Source organism: Vitis vinifera, chromosome 12 (assembly GCF_030704535.1).
Source record: "Vitis vinifera cultivar Pinot Noir 40024 chromosome 12, ASM3070453v1".
Lineage (NCBI taxonomy): Eukaryota > Viridiplantae > Streptophyta > Magnoliopsida > Vitales > Vitaceae > Vitis > Vitis vinifera.
Genome location: NC_081816.1, coordinates 17968629 through 17986147, shown reverse-complemented (window position 1 = coordinate 17986147; position 17519 = coordinate 17968629). Strand labels below are relative to the sequence as shown.

Genomic DNA, 17519 nt, shown 5'->3' with positions numbered 1-17519 from the left:
CTTTTCAAACCTAATAAATAAAAATTATGAGCTAGGTTGTAGAGAAGGCCATTTAAATGTTGGAACTCTAGTATGGCCTGTTATGTAGGCTAATTGTAAGACCTAATAAATGGTCTGGTAGGTTTTAGTTTTAAAGGATACTAAACTTCCAATTGTATATATATATATATATATATATATATATACATGAGTAGAGAAAATAAAACAAGATTATGCCAAGTATACACAAAAAAATGATAGATATGTATTACTTTAAGAAAGTACACTATGGAGCAAATACAAGTAATACATCCAATCCCAATTTATAAAACATAAAAAACATGGGATTACGAGTTCTACTAAAGTAAAGAAAGACAAAAAAAAGAAAAAAGAAAAAAATAGATAAATGATCAGATGGTGGTGGGAGGATCATGTGGAGACGATGGCTCAGCTGTAGAAGTCTAAGGGCTCGGGATGGATGCCTCTATCTGTCCTATAGTCGTCTCTTCAGGGGACATAGTTTGCTCAGCTAGAGGAGGGTCCTGGGATGGATCTGTAGGCTCTGATGGACCAGGTATATCGTGCTCAAGTGGCGATAGAATACCCAAATGTTGTTGTATTTGCTTAAGGATGGCAGTATACTGGGTCTAGGTGGCAATAAGTTGATCTTGATGTGCACGAACGATTGCCATCTGCTGGGTAAGAACACTCTGAGTAGTTGTCAATGTTTGCAATGTATGACATAGGCTTCTAAACTCTGAAATGGATATGGCTATACAAGACTCAGATGAATGAGGCTCGGGTGCAGCTGGTACAACTGGCGGAGTCCCGGGAGTGGCAAAAGGAGTAGAAAATGCAAACTCAGGCATAGGTCCTGTAGATGGCACTGCAGGGACAGGTGTTCTGATGTCCATAGGTATCTCAACCGGCTGTGGCTCCTCTAGATGCTCTGGTTGTGGTATCTCTGGATGCTCTAGTCCAGTTGGGGCTCTTGGCTATGCATCATAGGCCGTCATACTAGTCCATTTGTCGAGAGTGAGTATCTCTCGGAAAATGCGTCTACGCTCAAGCTGAGGCTCAGAAAGATACCCCAAGTGCTCTAATATCTGACAGAGCAACCTTGGGAATAGTAATGGAATGGCATCCGCTCTCAGTAGCTTCTTCCTGTGGACCTTCTCTTCAAAGTAAAGAAGAGCGTCCATGATGAGATGATGAGGGCCAAAGAAAAATCCCTCTGATATCCGGAACAAGGCCTCTAGTAAAGCTCCTCTCCTCTGCACCATATGCTAAAGTGGATAGATGTTGTGGCGCAGAAGTGCATCGAGAAAGAACATACTAGGTGGTAGCTCCTTCCTCAAAAGATATGGGCGTGTGGATGTCGCTCTGGATAGTATATGAACCATATCACTCTAAGAAGGATGAGCCCACACTCTATAATCCTCTGGACGTGCTGGCTCATATGGAATGTGCAGGGCCTCTACTATGTGTCTGGCTCCCAAGATACCATGACGTCCATCAATACTGAAGTGCATGACAGTAGGATCTCGGACTCGATGCGTAGTCATATACTGATAAAATTCTAATGCTACTCGGGGATAGAAGAAATCCCTTGCAGTCATCAGGTGCTCCAAATGGTACCTCTGAAGTAGATAGAATGAATTTTTGAGCTCTGGCTGAAGTCTGAAGGTCTCTCTGTCAAAGCAAAGCTCAAAATGGAATGGCCTAGCCCAACAATCCAAATTGCCCTCTATGGGCGGCTGAGTAACCATAGGTCGCCTGATAATCACCTCAGGAGTCATCCCAGAAGGAATCTGAGACTCTGTAATAGGCGGCTGAGGCTCTGATGAAGGCGTTGATGGCTTTACTATAGCTGATACTCTGGCTTTCTTCTTAGGAGGGTGGCTAGCTGATTTTTTGGGACGCAAGGAGCTTACCCCTGGTGAGTGGGTGGTCTCCTGGTCTCATATCGTCTCAAAGGGGGACTCGGCGGTGCTCCATCTACTGAAGGTGGGACGGTAGGTGGCTGTGAAGGCTCAGTCATGGAGTCTTGCACAAGTAAGACTCTTAGTGCTCTGGTGCGACCTGATGGAGATGGGGTCTTGGCTCCTCTTGTTTTGGCCATGGCTGACGTGAAGAAGCTTGAGAAAGGGTGGACGGAGGTGCGCGGGAGGGCTTTGCTTCAAACGGAGGTCCTCTGGAATTCCCTTAGAGATGGCACTCTAAATTGGTTCAATTTCGCACTTGAGAGGGCTTTTCGCATGTCAATTTACCGGTGCAAAATGAAACATAACAATTTAGAGGTTTAATTTGGGATTTAAGTGACGGTTGGGAATTTCGTAGGAGGAGGCCCATTTCGCAGCAAAAGGGCGATTTCGCAGCCAATGAGGGATTTCGCAGAGGGTTTCGCAAGCCATTTTGCAATTGTGAAATGGGGTTGTGGGGCTATGAAGTGGCACACGTGTGCTTAGGGGTGGTTTCGCAGCTGCAAAAAATTTCCTAAGGGGTGGACTTATGGCTGCGAAATGATTTCGCAAGGGGAGGCTTATTTCGTAGCAAAACCTCAATTTCGCAGCATGGTTCTTTTGGCTACGAAATGGTTTCACAGGGGAAGGCTTATTTCGCAGGGGGGCTCTTTTGGCTGCGAAATTTTCGTAGGAGCATAAGTTCCTTTGTTTTTAAGCTCCTTTGGTTCTCTGTGGCCTTCCTTCACTTCTTTTGAAATTTCTCCTGATTTTGATCATTCAAAAAGTCTAAGTTATATCAAAATAGCATAAAGTAAAACAAAAATCAAAATTAAAACATTTAAGAAAGCTTTTAAATTAACAAAATTAAACAAAAACATGGACTTTGGCAAGACCAAGTCCATTTAACCCATTTTTGGTTAGGATTTATGTGGCTCAAGGAGGTTGACTTCCTCCTTATCTTGATTGAATGGCTCCATGAATGGTTTGAGACAATGGCCATTGACTTTAAAAGTGTCTGTGCTGTTGGAATTCAGTAGTTCCACCACTCCATTGAGATGCACTTGGTGAATAATGAAAGGGCCTATCTACCTTGACTTCAGCTTCCCAGGAAAGATATGGAGCCTAGAGTCATAGAGTAAGACTCTTTGTCCCTTTCGGAATTCTTTGTTGGAGATTAACTGATCATGCCACTTGTTCATCCTCTGTTTTGCAACTTTGGAATTGATGTAGGCATCATTTCTTAATTCCTCCATCTCATTAAGGCCTAAGCACCTCTTTGCCCCGGCTCTGATCAAGTCCATGTTTACCTTCTCGATTGTCACCAAGCCTTATATTCAACTTCCACAGGGAGATGGCATGCTTTGCCATAAACTAGGCAATAAGGAGACATGCCAAGAATAGTCTTATAAGCTGTTCTATATGCCCATAGTGAATCATAAAGCTTAACATACCAATCTTTTCTGCTCGTGTTCACCACTTTCATCAATATATTCTTGATTTCCCTGTTTGCTAACTCAACTTGCTCGGAAGTCTGAGGGTGATAAGGTATAGCTACCTTATGCTTCACCCCATATTTGGCTAAAAGGGTTTCAAAAGGCTTGTTGCAAAAATGAGTACCCCCATCACTGATTATGGCCTTGGACACCCCAAATCTTGAGAAGATGTTCTCTTTGAGATACTTAAGAACCACTCTGTGATCATTGTGTTTACAAGGGGATTGCCTCAACCCATTTAGAAACATAGTTTACCCCCACCAAAATGTAAGAGTTACCAAAAGACATTGGGAAATGTCCCATGACGTCAATGCCCCAAACATCAAAGAGATCAACTATTAGAATAAGGTTCATAGGCATTTGATTTCTTCGTGTCAGCTTCCCAAGCCTTTGGCATCTATCACAACTCCTACACATGGTGTGGGCATCTTTGAAGAGTGATGGCCAACTAAACCTTGATTGCAACACCTTCATGGCTGTTTTCTGAGAGGCAAAGTGGCCACCACATGCATTCTCATGGCAATGACTGAGGATTCCTTGTTGCTCTTCTTTGGGGACACACTTCCTTATTATTTGATCTGCACAATACTTGAAAAGAAAAGGTTCTTCCCAATAATAGGCATGAATCTTTGCAAAGAAGTGCTTCTGTGGACCTGCATTTTTCACGTGCGTCCCCACTCGATCGGCGAGACTCGCTTTTTATTTGTGAAAAAATATTTAGTTTTGGAAAAAGGTTGGAGCCGCCACTTATTTTGTTTTTATTTTAAAGGGAAAATAAAACAAGAAAGAAAAACCCTAAAATGTGACTCCATAATTTTTGGAAAAAACGTGTCTTTGAAAAACCCGAGTCTAAGTTCGGGGATCAGGTTACCTATTGGGAAGGTACCTTTAAAAGGTAGCACCCCTCTAAGCCCTATAAAGGTCTCTACTAACTAAGTTAAGGGGAATGTGGCAATTAATCGGTTAATTATGGATACATAAGTAGGTTAGGTGATTCCAAAAAATATCATGTCAAACAAGATCAAATCATAATAAAGGAAGGTTAGGATGCGTACCCGGACCGCTTCTCAAGCACTATCATAAAACATCGATGGTTAATTTAAACAATATATCATCCAGCATGTGTTTTATTAGAAACAATCAAACAATGAAACATGTATATCAGAACACCCAAGCATTATTAGACATAAGCATTATTTCACAATGACAAGCATATTCACAGAATTCAGAAAGTAGGTGATAGAGGACATACCTGGATAGCATAGATAATTTGTAATGTACTTCCTCAAGTTGTAAGGGGTTAGATAATAAATAATAAAATATAGAAATCCTAGCATGCTCGTTATCTAATTAGCATAGCAAAAGTGATCAAAGTATACAGAATCATCAATTATCACATACATCTTGTATAAAAAAAATAGATATACATGATTTCAACAAGTGTCAAATGTGGCAACAAAAATAAATTTTGAAAAGATTTTCTTATGTAGGGGTTTCACCAATTCCCCAATCGATATACACGAATTTGGCTTAGAATTATCCCATTTATTTGGGACCACAAGCTTTGATTCGTGTTTTATTCAAAACTGTAATTTTATTTGAAAGATGCGAACCGATCAAAACATGGTTGCACATTATTTTAAAAAATGAGATTTTGATCCTAAGAACTCTAAATGAATTTTTGAAATGGATTGTTAAAGGGATCTTTTGACTCTAAGAAACTCTAAATGAATTTTTAAGGAAAATGAGATTTTGAGAATATTGTTATGTTTTAAAAATAAAAGAAATTAATTTGAAAACAATAAAACGTATGAATCAAAATACCAAGCAAAACAAAAGAGAACAAAATCACTAAGTAGAATTTTTGACAACCGAGAAAATTGAAGTGGTGAGAATGGAGGCCAATCTTCACTATTTTCCGATGGCCTCCGAAAAGTAAATTTTACTAGAGACTACCAAAGCAATAAACTATTCAAACTTAGATCAAATAAGCTAACCAGATACCCACCAAGAATTAATGTCAAATATTCAAGAAACACATCCATTAAGAATAACAATAAAGAATTAGCATGAGATCAATTAAACACACAAACGCATCTAGATTGATTAAAATGAGTCAAATTAAATCAAAGCAATCAATAATTTTCAAACATAGAATCAACTTTATTAATGAACTAATATTATATAAAACACCTAAATCGAATAGATGTGTGAAACTAAATCAGAGTAGACTAAAGGCATGAATTTTCAAATATAGAATTGATTTTATTAATGACCTAAAATTATACAAACTCCTAAAATAATTAAAATGAATCAATTTAAACGAAAGGAAACTAAAACAAAATATGAATTTAATGAATCTAATTTCGAAATAAATTTACATTATTAAAATGAAATCTAGGCTTAAAAAAAAATAAAAAATTAAACACTAATTAAAGCTAATCTAAACTTAAATTCTTAACACACATGATCAATTATTTTAACAAACTAAAATTTTACCTTAACCACAAATTAAATTAAAAAAAAAAACTACCTGAGACTAAATTTCTAACCTATAAAATTAAACTCATAATCAAATGGATAAGTTGATGACGCAAACAAATAGATATGAATGCAATAAAATATGAATGAAACGAAATACGAACTCAAGGAATTAAATAATTTTTATTTTTATTTTTTTAATAAACTTACGTTAGTAAAATAAATTTGAGCTTAACAAACATTTTTATCACTAATCAAGGCAACTTTAAAATATAATACTTAACACAGAAAAATCAATCATTTCGACATACTATAATTTTAACTAAACCTAAAGCCAATTCAAACCACCTTCAATAGTTTTTTAAAATTTTTATTTTCAACTAAATTTTTAACCCATAGGTTCAATTTCATTAATAAATAAATAAATAAATAAATAAGTTACAAAGCATTAAATTAGTAGCAAATAAATAAATAAACAACTAATAATTAAATGAATCAAAACTAAATTAAATAAAAATCAAACCATATATATTTTTTTTCTGAAAGTAAAACTACATAAAAAAAAATTATATTTTCCGAATTTAATATAATAAACTAAAAACTAACCCTAAACACAATTCCCATATTGCCATATTAAAATGAAACAAATATATGCCGGTACTAGTAATAAAAGTAAATCCACTTACCTATTATAATAATAATTCCACTAAAGAAAAATGTCCAAACTTGCATTGTTACATAAACCTAAATAACAATTCTAGTCTGTTTAAACTCATGCTACCATATTCAAAATCAATACGTGCTAGAAATTGTAAAAGTCAAACCACTTACCATTATAATAATATTTCCACTAAAAAAAATATCCAAACTTGCACTTTACATGAAACACATGCTGCCATATATATATATATATATATATATAAACGACTCACCTAGCTTACCAAAATGACAACACGTGGATATTTTCTCCAATATGCTCAGGAACCAAGGTGTTTTTTTTTTGAGTGATGCGTGGGTGGACGGGCGTTAATAGGTCCAAATGGTTCCGTTGGTGAGTTCAAATGGCCGCTTCTCTATTCTCAAATCTCCTTGCACCAATCCTTTCACGCAATATCTCTCTCTTGTGATGATCTCTGGAAGCAGCAGCAGTCCCCTGATCTAAATAAAAAATCAGCAGCAGTAGCAATCCGCTCCTCTCTTTCTTTCTTTATTAATGACGCCCTTCCATTCTGAAAAATTCCTTCTAGATCCCTTCAAAAAAATGGCATCCTTCCCCTTGAAAAATTCCTTGCATAGATCCAAAGCGACAACTCACTCTCACGCTCTCAAAGCTTGCTCTTTCAATCCCTTCAAACGACCCATCCCATGCTCTCAAAACCTCCTATTCAGATCGTCTCAAACAGCAACTTCTCATGTTCCGAAAACGTGGACTGACCTTTGTTCGAACAGTAGCCTATGATATTTTCAACACGCCTGCTGATCTCTTTCCAAATGGCCACCTCTAATCCCCTCCATTTTTCATTTGATAATCCCCTTCCAGACTTCGTGCGGCATAAAAAAAAAATCAAAGCAACTAGCCGTCCGATGATAAAAAAAATGCTCCCCTTCCTCAATCTGGTGATGATAAAATATATCTCTCTCAATCCGGTGATCAGAAAAAAAATCCCTCATTTCCACAGCAGCCCGCTCCCCCTTTTTCTTTCTTTTTTTTTTTTTTTCCTTTTTCTGAAAATTTCCTTTCCCTAAAAAAAAAACTCTTCCCTTCCTCTGTATCTTCCCCACAAAACTGTCTTCATTCATTCCCATGAGTGTCCTTCTATCATGCCCTGAATCCACCCTTCCAAAACCGGCGTGATCCCTTTCCATGAGCGTGTTCTGCACCTTCTCGTTGACTCCACCTTCAAGGAAAAATCACTCACCAACCCGGAGAGAGCTAGCAAGCAGTTGCGTGTTGCTGAGTCACCTTCCCAAAGATATTCTCTATTCATTCCTTCCTTCTAAAACACTAAATGATCCATCATTCCAAAAAATGCATAACCTTCCTTATCCATGGCTTCTATCAAATATCAACCTACAGAATTTCATAGAAACGTGCTCAGAATCCTCCAGAATGTGCACCCAACTCTTTACCAAAAATGTGCTCCAAGTCCTCCATTTGGCTAATCTATGATAAAAAAATCAGTATAAGTAACTATACTAATAATAATAATAATAAATAAATAAATAAATAAGTAAATAAATAAAACATTTAAACAAAATTATTAGATTATCAAGGACAAGTATTAGGAAAATGTGACAAAATAATAGGAAAATAAAATAAAGGAGGAAATAGAAAAAATAATAAATAAAATAAACAAAAATATAATAATAAAAAGCCAAGATATGCAACTCCATAATAAACGAGCCATGCCAGTCATGCAAGCCATACAAAAAAGCAATCCATACCAACCATGCAAGCATGCAAAAATTCCCTAAAAGGTAACCTAAGTGGGCCTAAGATGCCTAAGTGAGCCTAAGGCGGTTAAGTGGGCCTAAAGTGATCTAAGTGGGCCTAGGGTACTAAGTGGGCCTAAAGTGTCTAAATGGGCCTAAAGTGATGCCTAATAGGCCAAGTGTACCTAAATGGGCCTAAAGTAATCTAAGTGGGCCTAGGGTGACTAAGTGAGCCTAAAGTGGCTAAATGGGCCTAAAGTGATCTAAGTGAGCCTAGGGTAACTAAGTAGGCCTGAAGTGTCTAAATGGGCCTAAAGTGATCTAAGTGGGCCTAGGGTGACTAAGTGGGCCTAAGGTGCCTAAAAGCTATCCTAAAAAAAACAAGAAAAGCCTAAGTCTAAGTTAGGGCTGCTAAGGGTCACAATAAGGGGTCAGATAATCCTTCAACCAAAGTCTCCGAGGTGGCTTAGAAAAGATAAGCTACACGAGTATTAATGGGCCACCAGGGAATTGCCATAAACGACATGTGCGAGGAAGACAAAATAGAGGGTCTACAGCTTCCTATCTTGTGCTTTCCACTTACTTGGGATTTCACCAGTAACTAGATAATAAGCAATGTGAGCATACCAAGGAGTGTTATCTAGCAACATAAGTGATTCCTCTAGAAAGTCATCATTAATAGGTAAAACATGAGAGTTGTGTGCTATAGCCAACCTTGAAAGGTGGTCAGCTACCACATTCTTCACTCCTTTCTTATCTCTGATTTGGAGATTGAACTCTTGTAGTAAGAGAATCCATCTAATCAACCTTGCTTTTGCATCTTGCTTTGTCAATAAATACTTTAAGGATGAATGGTCAGTGAAAACTATGATGAAACTACTAGATAAGCACGAAACTTGTCTAAGGCAAACACTAAGCTAACAATTCTTTCTATGTGGTTGTGTAGTTCCTTTAAGCTTCGTTCAATGTCTTGCTTGCATAGTAGATCACATAAGGCTTTCCATCTTCTCTTTGGCCAAGAACAACTCCTATAGCAAAGTCACTAGCATCACACATCACTTCAAAGGGTAGTTTCCAGTTAGAAGCCCTCACTATTGGAGCGGTTGTCAAAAACTACTTCAGTTGCTCAAAACTCCTTTGACATCTCTCATCCCATATAAACTTAGCATCCTTAGCCAATAATTCACACAGAGGCTTTGAAAGCTTAGAAAAATCTTTTATAAACCTCCTATAGAACCCTACATGGCCAAGGAATTGCCTTACTCCTTTTACAGTTGTTAGGGATGGCAATTTGAAAATAAGTTCCACCTTTGCTTTATCAACTTCAATGCCTCTCTCGGAGATGATGTGGCCAAGGACAATTCCTTGTTGTACCATAAAATGGCATTTCTCCCAGTTGAGCACCAAGTCCTTTTCAATGCATCTGTTCAGAACCGCTTCCAAGTTGACTAAGCATTCTTCAAATGTACTTCCATATATGGTGATGTCATCCATGAAAACCTCCATAATTCGCTCCACCATATCACTGAAGATACTTAGCATACATCGTTGGAATGTTGCAGGTGCATTGCATAAACCAAAAGGCATTCTTCTGTAGGCATATGTTCCAAATGGACATGTGAAAGTGTCTTCTCCTAGTCTTCAACATCGATTTCTATTTGAAAATACCTGGAGTAGCCATCCCAGAAACAATAAAAAAGATGGCCTGAGACTCTCTCCAACACTTGATCAATAAATGGCAATGGAAAATGATCCTTCCTTGTCACAACATTCAATTTTCTATAATCAATACACACCTTCCAACCTGAAATGAGGTGTGTAGCAACTTCTTCTCCCCTTTCATTTTGCACCACCATGATCCCTGACTTCTTTGGTACCACTTGAGTAGGACTCACCTATGGGCTATCTGATATGGGGTAGATAATACCTGCTTAAAGTAACTTCAAAACCTCTCTCGCACCACCTCTTGCATATGAGGATTCAATCTTCTTTGAGGTTGACGAATTGGTTTAGCTTCTTCTTCCATGTATATATGATGTGTACAGACCAAAGGATTGATGCCTTTCAAGTCAGATATTTGTCATCCTATTGCTTTCTTACACCTCTTAAGAACTTCAAGTAGACACACCTCCTGAGGAGTAGTAAGAGATGAAGATATAACAACAGGGTACTTTTTATTCTCTTCTAGGTATGTATATTTCAACTCCGTGGGCAGGGGCTTCAGATTAAGCTTTAGGGTCTCCTCTTCAGCAACTTCTTGTGCCTCCTCTTTATTGAACAAAGGCAAAATTTCTTCTCTCCTCCTCCAACCTTGTAGAGCAGCAAGCACATCTGAGGGTTTAGGAAACCCTTCTTCACGATCCCCAAGACTTTCATTCAATTTGTCTTGCATCTTCTTATTACAATGCTCCTCCACTAGAGTGTCAATGATGCATACCTCTTCTAAACCTTCTTCTTCTTTCGGAGTGATTGGCTTTTTGGACATATAGAAGATATTGAGCTCCAATGTCATGTTGCCAAACGTGAGTTGCATGAGTCCATTCCTAGAATTTATGATTGCATTCGATGTAGCTAGGAATGGTCTTCTAAGGATGATAGGAACATAATTAGTTTCCTTGACAATTGGGTCCGTGTCAAGAACAACAAAGTCTATTGGATAGTAGAAATGATCAACTTGAACTAAGACATCTTCAATTATCCCCCTTGGAATTTTCACTGATCTATCTGCTAGAGATAGAGTGATTGATGTTGGCATCAATTCACCTAGTCCCAATTGCTTGTAGACAGAGTATGGTAGCAAATTCACACTTGCTCCCAAGTCTAACAAAGCTTTCTCCACTATAGTTCCTCCAATCATGACTGAGATGGTAGGGCAACCCGGATCTTTGTACTTCAAAGGAGACTTGCATTGTATGATAGCACTTACTTGCTCAGTCAAGAAGGCTTTCTTATTCACATTCAACCCTCTTTTGATAGTACACAAGTCCTTTAGGAATTTTGCATAAGTTGGAACTTGTTTAATCATATCTAGCAATGGGATGTTGACCTTTACCTGTCTCAATACTTCAAGAATTTCTGATGCATTTCTGATTCCCTTTTTCCCATGCAAAGCTTGAGAAAATGTGGAAGTGTGTGTTTCTTCATCACATCTCCCTTGATAAGTACTTTCTCCGGAGTTGCTTTCACTTTTGAATCATGGTCCTCTTTCCCTTCACTGCTATCTTTCTTCTTTCCTTTGATTTCCTCTCTCTTCTCTGTCTCTTCTTCTTCTTCTTTCTCAACATGTGGCTTGGGTTATGGCAGCTCAACCTTTTTACCACTCCTTCGAGTGATCAAGGCTTTGACATCTCTCACCTGTGAAGACTTTCCTTCATGAGTTTCCACTTCATGAATACCCTTGGGGTTTTGGTGAGGTTGAGAAGGAAATCTCCCCTTCTCTTGCACTGTGTTAAGGTTAGTGAGCCTTGAGATTGAGTATTAGAGATTATCTATCTTTTGAGATAAGTCATTTTGCATTCCATCCATCCTTTTATTCAATGTATTCTCTACATTGTCAATTCTTTGACTGAGTTGAGCATTGATGGATTTCTGATCTCCAACAAAATCTCCCACAACCTTGCTTAGATTCACTATTGCTTGCTCAAGATTTGAAGCTTGTTGAGATGCTTGAGCTGGCTGTGTATACGGAGGTGCTCTTGGCTTCCAGGAGAAATTTGGATGGTTCCTCCAATTTGAGTTGTAAGTATTTCCATATGAAGCATTGTTGTTAGGCTTGAATTGTCCAATGACATTTGCTTGATCTCTGAACATTTCCCTAGCAGCTGGAATTGTAGGACACTCCTCCACCAAGTGCTCATAAGATTGACAAATAGGACATGGCTTGACTTGCACTGGTGTCTCAGCAACAGCTTGTACTTCATGTATCTTTTTCAGTTCTAACTCCTCCAATCTTCTTGTCATAACTGCAATTTTGCTTTCATATCAATATCTTCATTCAAAGTGTACATCCTAGCCTTAGCATTAAAAGCATTCGGTTGAGACTTCGTCTTCCCCACTTCTCCTTTGTTCGGTTCATTGCATCCCCTCGAAAATTCAGCCACATAATTCAAGAAGTCCATGGCTTCCTCAGGATTCTTACTCATGAAATCTCCTCCACACATAGTCTCGAGGAGTTGCTTCATTGAGGAAGACATCCCATCATAAAAATAACTCACCAACAGCCATGTATCAAAACCATGATGAGGACAAGCATTGATGGCTTCCATGTATCTCTCCCAACACTCATAGAATTTCTCATTCTCTTTAGCTGAGAAGTTTGAAATTTGCCTTTTCAAGCCATTTGTTCTATGAGTAGGGAAAAATTTCTTGAGGAATTCAGCTTGCAAATCAGTCCAAGTTCAGATACTCCTTGGCCTTAAAGAATTAATCCAAATCTTGGCTTTATCCTTCAAAGTAAAAGGAAATAGCTTTTAGCCTCATCAAGTTGATCGAAGCTCTTCCTTCTTGGAATGTATTACAAACATCTTCAAATTCCTTGATATGTGCATAGGGATTCTCACTTTCCATCCCATGGAAAGTAGGTAGAAGTGGAACAATATGCGGTCTAATTACTAGCTGCTCTGTAGGGGCACTATACATGATGGTGCACTCATACGAGGTGGATGCATGCGGTCCCTCATTGATCTGAATCCATTGGGATTGTCCTGATGACCATGGAGACTATGCTGATCTTCAGGTGTAGCTTCCATGATATTCAAGCTCAATTCCAATTCCTTTTTATGAGGTGTTTCAAGTTTCACAAGCCTTCCTCCACTATCCCGTATCCAATTTGGTATACACAACTAGTATCAACTGTAACAAAAACAAAGAAACAAAAGAAAACAAAACTACCAAAAGACTAAGATTAACTAAAACTAAATTAAAAGATATGCTAAAATATGAACAAGTATAAGAAACAATTAAAAGAGTTAGTAAAATGAAAGAAAAATCACCAAACTTGTGATGAAAATCACAAGTACTCTGAAAAGATAATATCACTGTAAAGTTGGCACCTTCCCCGGCAGCGGCGCCATTTGATTCGTTCCCAATTGGTGTACCGTGATTTTAGTCCTCAGATGGGAGTAATAAAAAAAATTTATAACCTATTTCACCATATACTAGGATAGCCTCAGCTAGCATAGCATAGTGGCTCTAGGATCGTTCACTGGGAAGGGTTTTCAACTCATAAATGATATTAATTCAAAGCAGAATTGGTACTTTTTCATTTCAAGGTTAGCTTTAAAAGAAAACATAAAGTTTGGTTTGAAAAGGATTGGTTTTAAGCTAACCAAAAATAAAGTAACAGAAATTACTTATAAAAAAAGTGTTTCTTGGAGTTATTGGATCACTGGGGTCAGGCTCCTAATACAAAAATAGAGTTCCGGTCACTTAAATCTTTTCCTCACATTGGAGATTTAACATATAGTTATTTCTCGAACCGATGTGGTACAGATGCTTCCCTTTTGTGGATTCAAACTCTAAATCCCTCTCACTAATTCATCTTGCAATGGCTCGTGCCTCTCACCTAGCATTTTCCATTCAAGGTGATCCTTAACCTTGGATTTCCCTTCAAAAGCTCGCAAGAGATAACTAATGGATGTCTCCTTAGAGTCCAAAAGCTTACCAAGTGTTGGCTATTCTAGAAAATCCTACCTTTGAACCACCTCCTAAAGGCTCGCAAGAGATAAACTAGTGCATCTCAATGGACGGAGATCGCTTGCTGATTACTACCAAAAAGTGCTATTTTGTAGACCTAATAATAATGGTTTTAAGCACCTTTGTGTAGTAATCATATTCATTTAACCCAATTAATTCATTAAGGTCCTTAGTAATTGGTTTTAACCATTTTGTGGCAAGTTTACATGTTTTTATCAGCTTATGAACCAATTCAAGCATGCCAATTGATGGAGGAGCTATTTGGGCGAGTTAAGCAAGGATTTTGGATGATTACAGGCTTGAATTTCAAGTGGAAACACGAGCACAAGCAATGGAGAAGAGGAAAACAGAGTGAAGAAAACACCTGCAGTCTTCTTTCGCACTTTTGAAGCACTTCCTGAAGTCCATTTTTTGCATACTATATACCATTTGAAAGCTTAGGAAGTCAAGAATCCAACTCTTCAAACCGTGTATGATTTGGAGCTGAAATGAGGAAGATATGGCCTTTGGAAGACAACTGCATCATGTCAAATGACCAATTTCGCAAGGTGAATTTCTCCTTGCGAAAATTTCGCAAGGAGATTTTCTTCATGGTGCGAAATTTGGCCACTTCGCACCATGAAGAACCCCCTTGCGAAAATTTCGCAAGGTGGATTTAGGCACATTGCGAAATTCCTTTGAATCCTCTGTTTCTCCACGAACGCACCACCGACTTCCCAAATATTTTTAGCTTGATATTTTCTCGTGTAAATTCCTTTTGTAACCTTGTATTCAGCCGACATAAAGCTTTATCTTGTAATTTTGCTATATATAGAGGTGCACAACACCTCCAAAACAGGATGAGATGATTGGGGGATCGATCCTCTGTACATTAACTTAGGAATATATAAAGCTCTGTTTTTCTCTCTTCTCCTGTTCTTCCCCATTTCTATTTTCTTAGTAGCCAAACAGCCTCTGAGGGCTTTTCCTCAGAGGATGATTGGCTAAAACTTTTAGTTTCTCAAAGTATGGATGTTATGTGATGGTTTGGATGCAATCCCATGGAAATTTCTCGCACCTGGAAGGTAAGGTAGTCGTTTTTCATTAACGGTTCATTAATGCAAAGTTTGGTTTTTATTTTCTTTTGGACAACTTCCAACGGCCAATACTTGATAAGCTTTTGGATTTCTATCCATTAATTATCTCCTACGAGCTATTGGAAAGTGAGGTTTTCAATTCCAAGTTTTGCATTAATCCGTTAGAACCAATTTCAATGGCCATTGAAATGTGAGTTTATCACCTGGAATGACTTTGAGTTGCCAATATTTGGTAAGCTTTTGGCTTTAGACCATTAGTTATCTCTTACGAGCCATTCAAAGGAAGTCTAAGGTGAATAACCATTGATGAAATTCACTACCATCTGTTTTGCCATTTTAAAGGATTAAAACTCGATTTGCTAAATCCATACCGGTTCGGGAAGCAAGCATCACCATAGTTGCAACCCCAACGCGAGGAGCCTATCTTGAGATTTCCAATTTGCATAAGAGTCAGAGCATAGCTATCCTATCTTTGAGAAACTTGTTTTTACACCCTTTCATTTTAGTCTTTAATGTTAGCTTAGATTAGTTTAAATCTTTCTAAAACATTTACATCTTCTTTTAAAGCTAACATCCATAAGAAAATCACCTATTTTCCTAATTTGAATATCATTGGTGTTTGCGAAAACCCTTCCCAGTGAACGATCCTAGAACCACTATGCTATAGTAGCTTGGCTACTTTAGTAATAGTATTTAAGGTATAAATTTTGTTGATACGCCTTTAAAGCTAAGCTACCATGAGTCGCATCACTTGCCTTACCAAGTGTTAGCCCAGGTGATTTAAAGGCGTTTTAAGTTAACTAAAAACATAGAAACCAATAACGGGTCACACTTTCTCTTCATTAAAAGTTGAAATAACAAAACTTCTAATTTTTGCATTCCGCACCTTACCCAGTTTCCTTAACTCTAAGAGACAAAAATCCTAGCCACTCATTCTCTGAGGAAACATCCTCAGAGCTTGTTTGGCTAGTAAGGAAAATACAATCAAAATGAGTAGCTAAGACAGAGCAAAGCTCTGTGGTTTACTTCCTTTAGAAATATACAAAAAGTTGGTCTCTGAGAACAAGCTCCCGAGATGTCTGTGTAAATAAAATTACAAAACTATATATATGAGGTTATTCACCCTTTGTTCTTACTTATTAACTAAGGAATCCTATGATTGGTGGATTACAAGGAGAAAATAGGGATTTAAACAACAAATATCTGAAGAAAAAAATCTAAAAGAGTCAGTCGCAAATATCTGGAAGCACTCAAGTGGATTTCGTAGGCATGCAACATGGGCTGTGAAATTTTGCAAGCTGAAAGTCTCCATTTTGCACAAAGAGGCTGATTTCGCAGGAAGAGGCGCATTTCGCAGCTAGCACTTTGTGATTTCGCAACTGCGAAATTGGCTTTCAACTTGGTGTGATTGGCTTCCAATGGCTATAACTTCTTCATTTCAGCTCCGATTCATGTACCGTTTGAAGCGTTGGACTTCTGACTTCCCGATGTTTGAAACAACATATATTATACATGAAATGGACTCCATGAAGTGCTCGAAATGTGTCCAAGAGTTGCTATCCTCTTGAATTTCTTCATGTTAGATTTCTTTCTTTGTTTCTTCTCCTTGCATTCGTGATTTGCTTTTGGAAAAGGACTACAAAGCTCCAAATCTTAGATTCTTCTTGTAAATGAGTTTCCATTTGCTTTGCCATGGATTCTATAAAGCTCTCCCTCATCTTAGATTGTTTTGGTGATCAAAAGGCTATCAAAAACACCAAAACTTAACACAATTTGATTAGAAACGATTGCAAGGGTCCTTAACATGACAATTGAGTTAAAAGGTAATAACTACTACTCAAAAGTGTTTAAAAGAGTTAATAACAAGCTATAAAATAGCACTTTTTGAGTAGTAATCAATAAGGTAATTAACCTTCTATCCTGATGAAAGGTGATATTGCTCAAGTTCTTGCTTTTAGTATTTAATATTTATGCATAACTGTATGATCACTAGATCGCATACCTAAATGAAAAAAAAGGAAAGTCCAATTCCGATCGACCATCAAATAAACCGGTTCCATTTTTTTTGCTACCGGTAGCCACTACCCATTTGGGTGTTGCATCAACACTTTGGCAGTGTCTACCGGTAGAGATAATTAGTCAACCGATTACATATAAACCAGTCGACCAGTTAATCTTTACTTTCATAAGTTGTAATGTGATTGGCTTCCAGCATAGATTGTTGTATTGATACTCAATTTGGTCTTTTGCTACATCTAATTGCTCTTACTTTAAAGAGGCATCATTTTGCTAATCCAACATCCATATAAACCAACATTTAGTTAGGTGGTAGCATTTATATCTATTATGAGTAGGTGCATAGATAATAAAGCTGGAATTGAAGGCCTTAAGGTTGAATT

At 37.7% G+C, this 17519-nt stretch overlaps 1 protein-coding gene across 1 annotated transcript; it reads right to left on the bottom strand.

Annotated features, from left to right (window-relative positions):
* Nucleotides 1-626: 626 nt before the first annotated feature.
* LOC104881015 (lysine-rich arabinogalactan protein 19-like) lies at nt 627-2101 on the bottom strand. The gene is made up of 3 exons (XM_010659570.1): nt 1914-2101; nt 1069-1156; nt 627-974 (listed from the first exon to the last, which is right to left on the bottom strand). Exons 1-3 carry the CDS (start codon nt 2099-2101, stop codon nt 627-629), a joined length of 624 nt encoding a protein of 207 aa, XP_010657872.1.
* Between the last annotated feature and the right edge of the window lie 15418 nt (nt 2102-17519).

Excerpts from the sequence above, each read along its gene's own strand:
- LOC104881015 (XM_010659570.1), bottom strand. The coding sequence starts at position 2,101 with ATGGCCAAAACAAGAGGAGCCAAGACCCCATCTCCATCAGGTCGCACC. Across the intron at positions 1,157-1,913 it reads AGACCACCCACTCACCAGGG|AGAAGGTCCACAGGAAGAAG; the intron begins GTAAGCTCCTTG and ends TTTACTTTGAAG. Across the intron at positions 975-1,068 it reads CAGATATTAGAGCACTTGGG|CCAAGAGCCCCAACTGGACT; the intron begins GTATCTTTCTGA and ends TATGATGCATAG.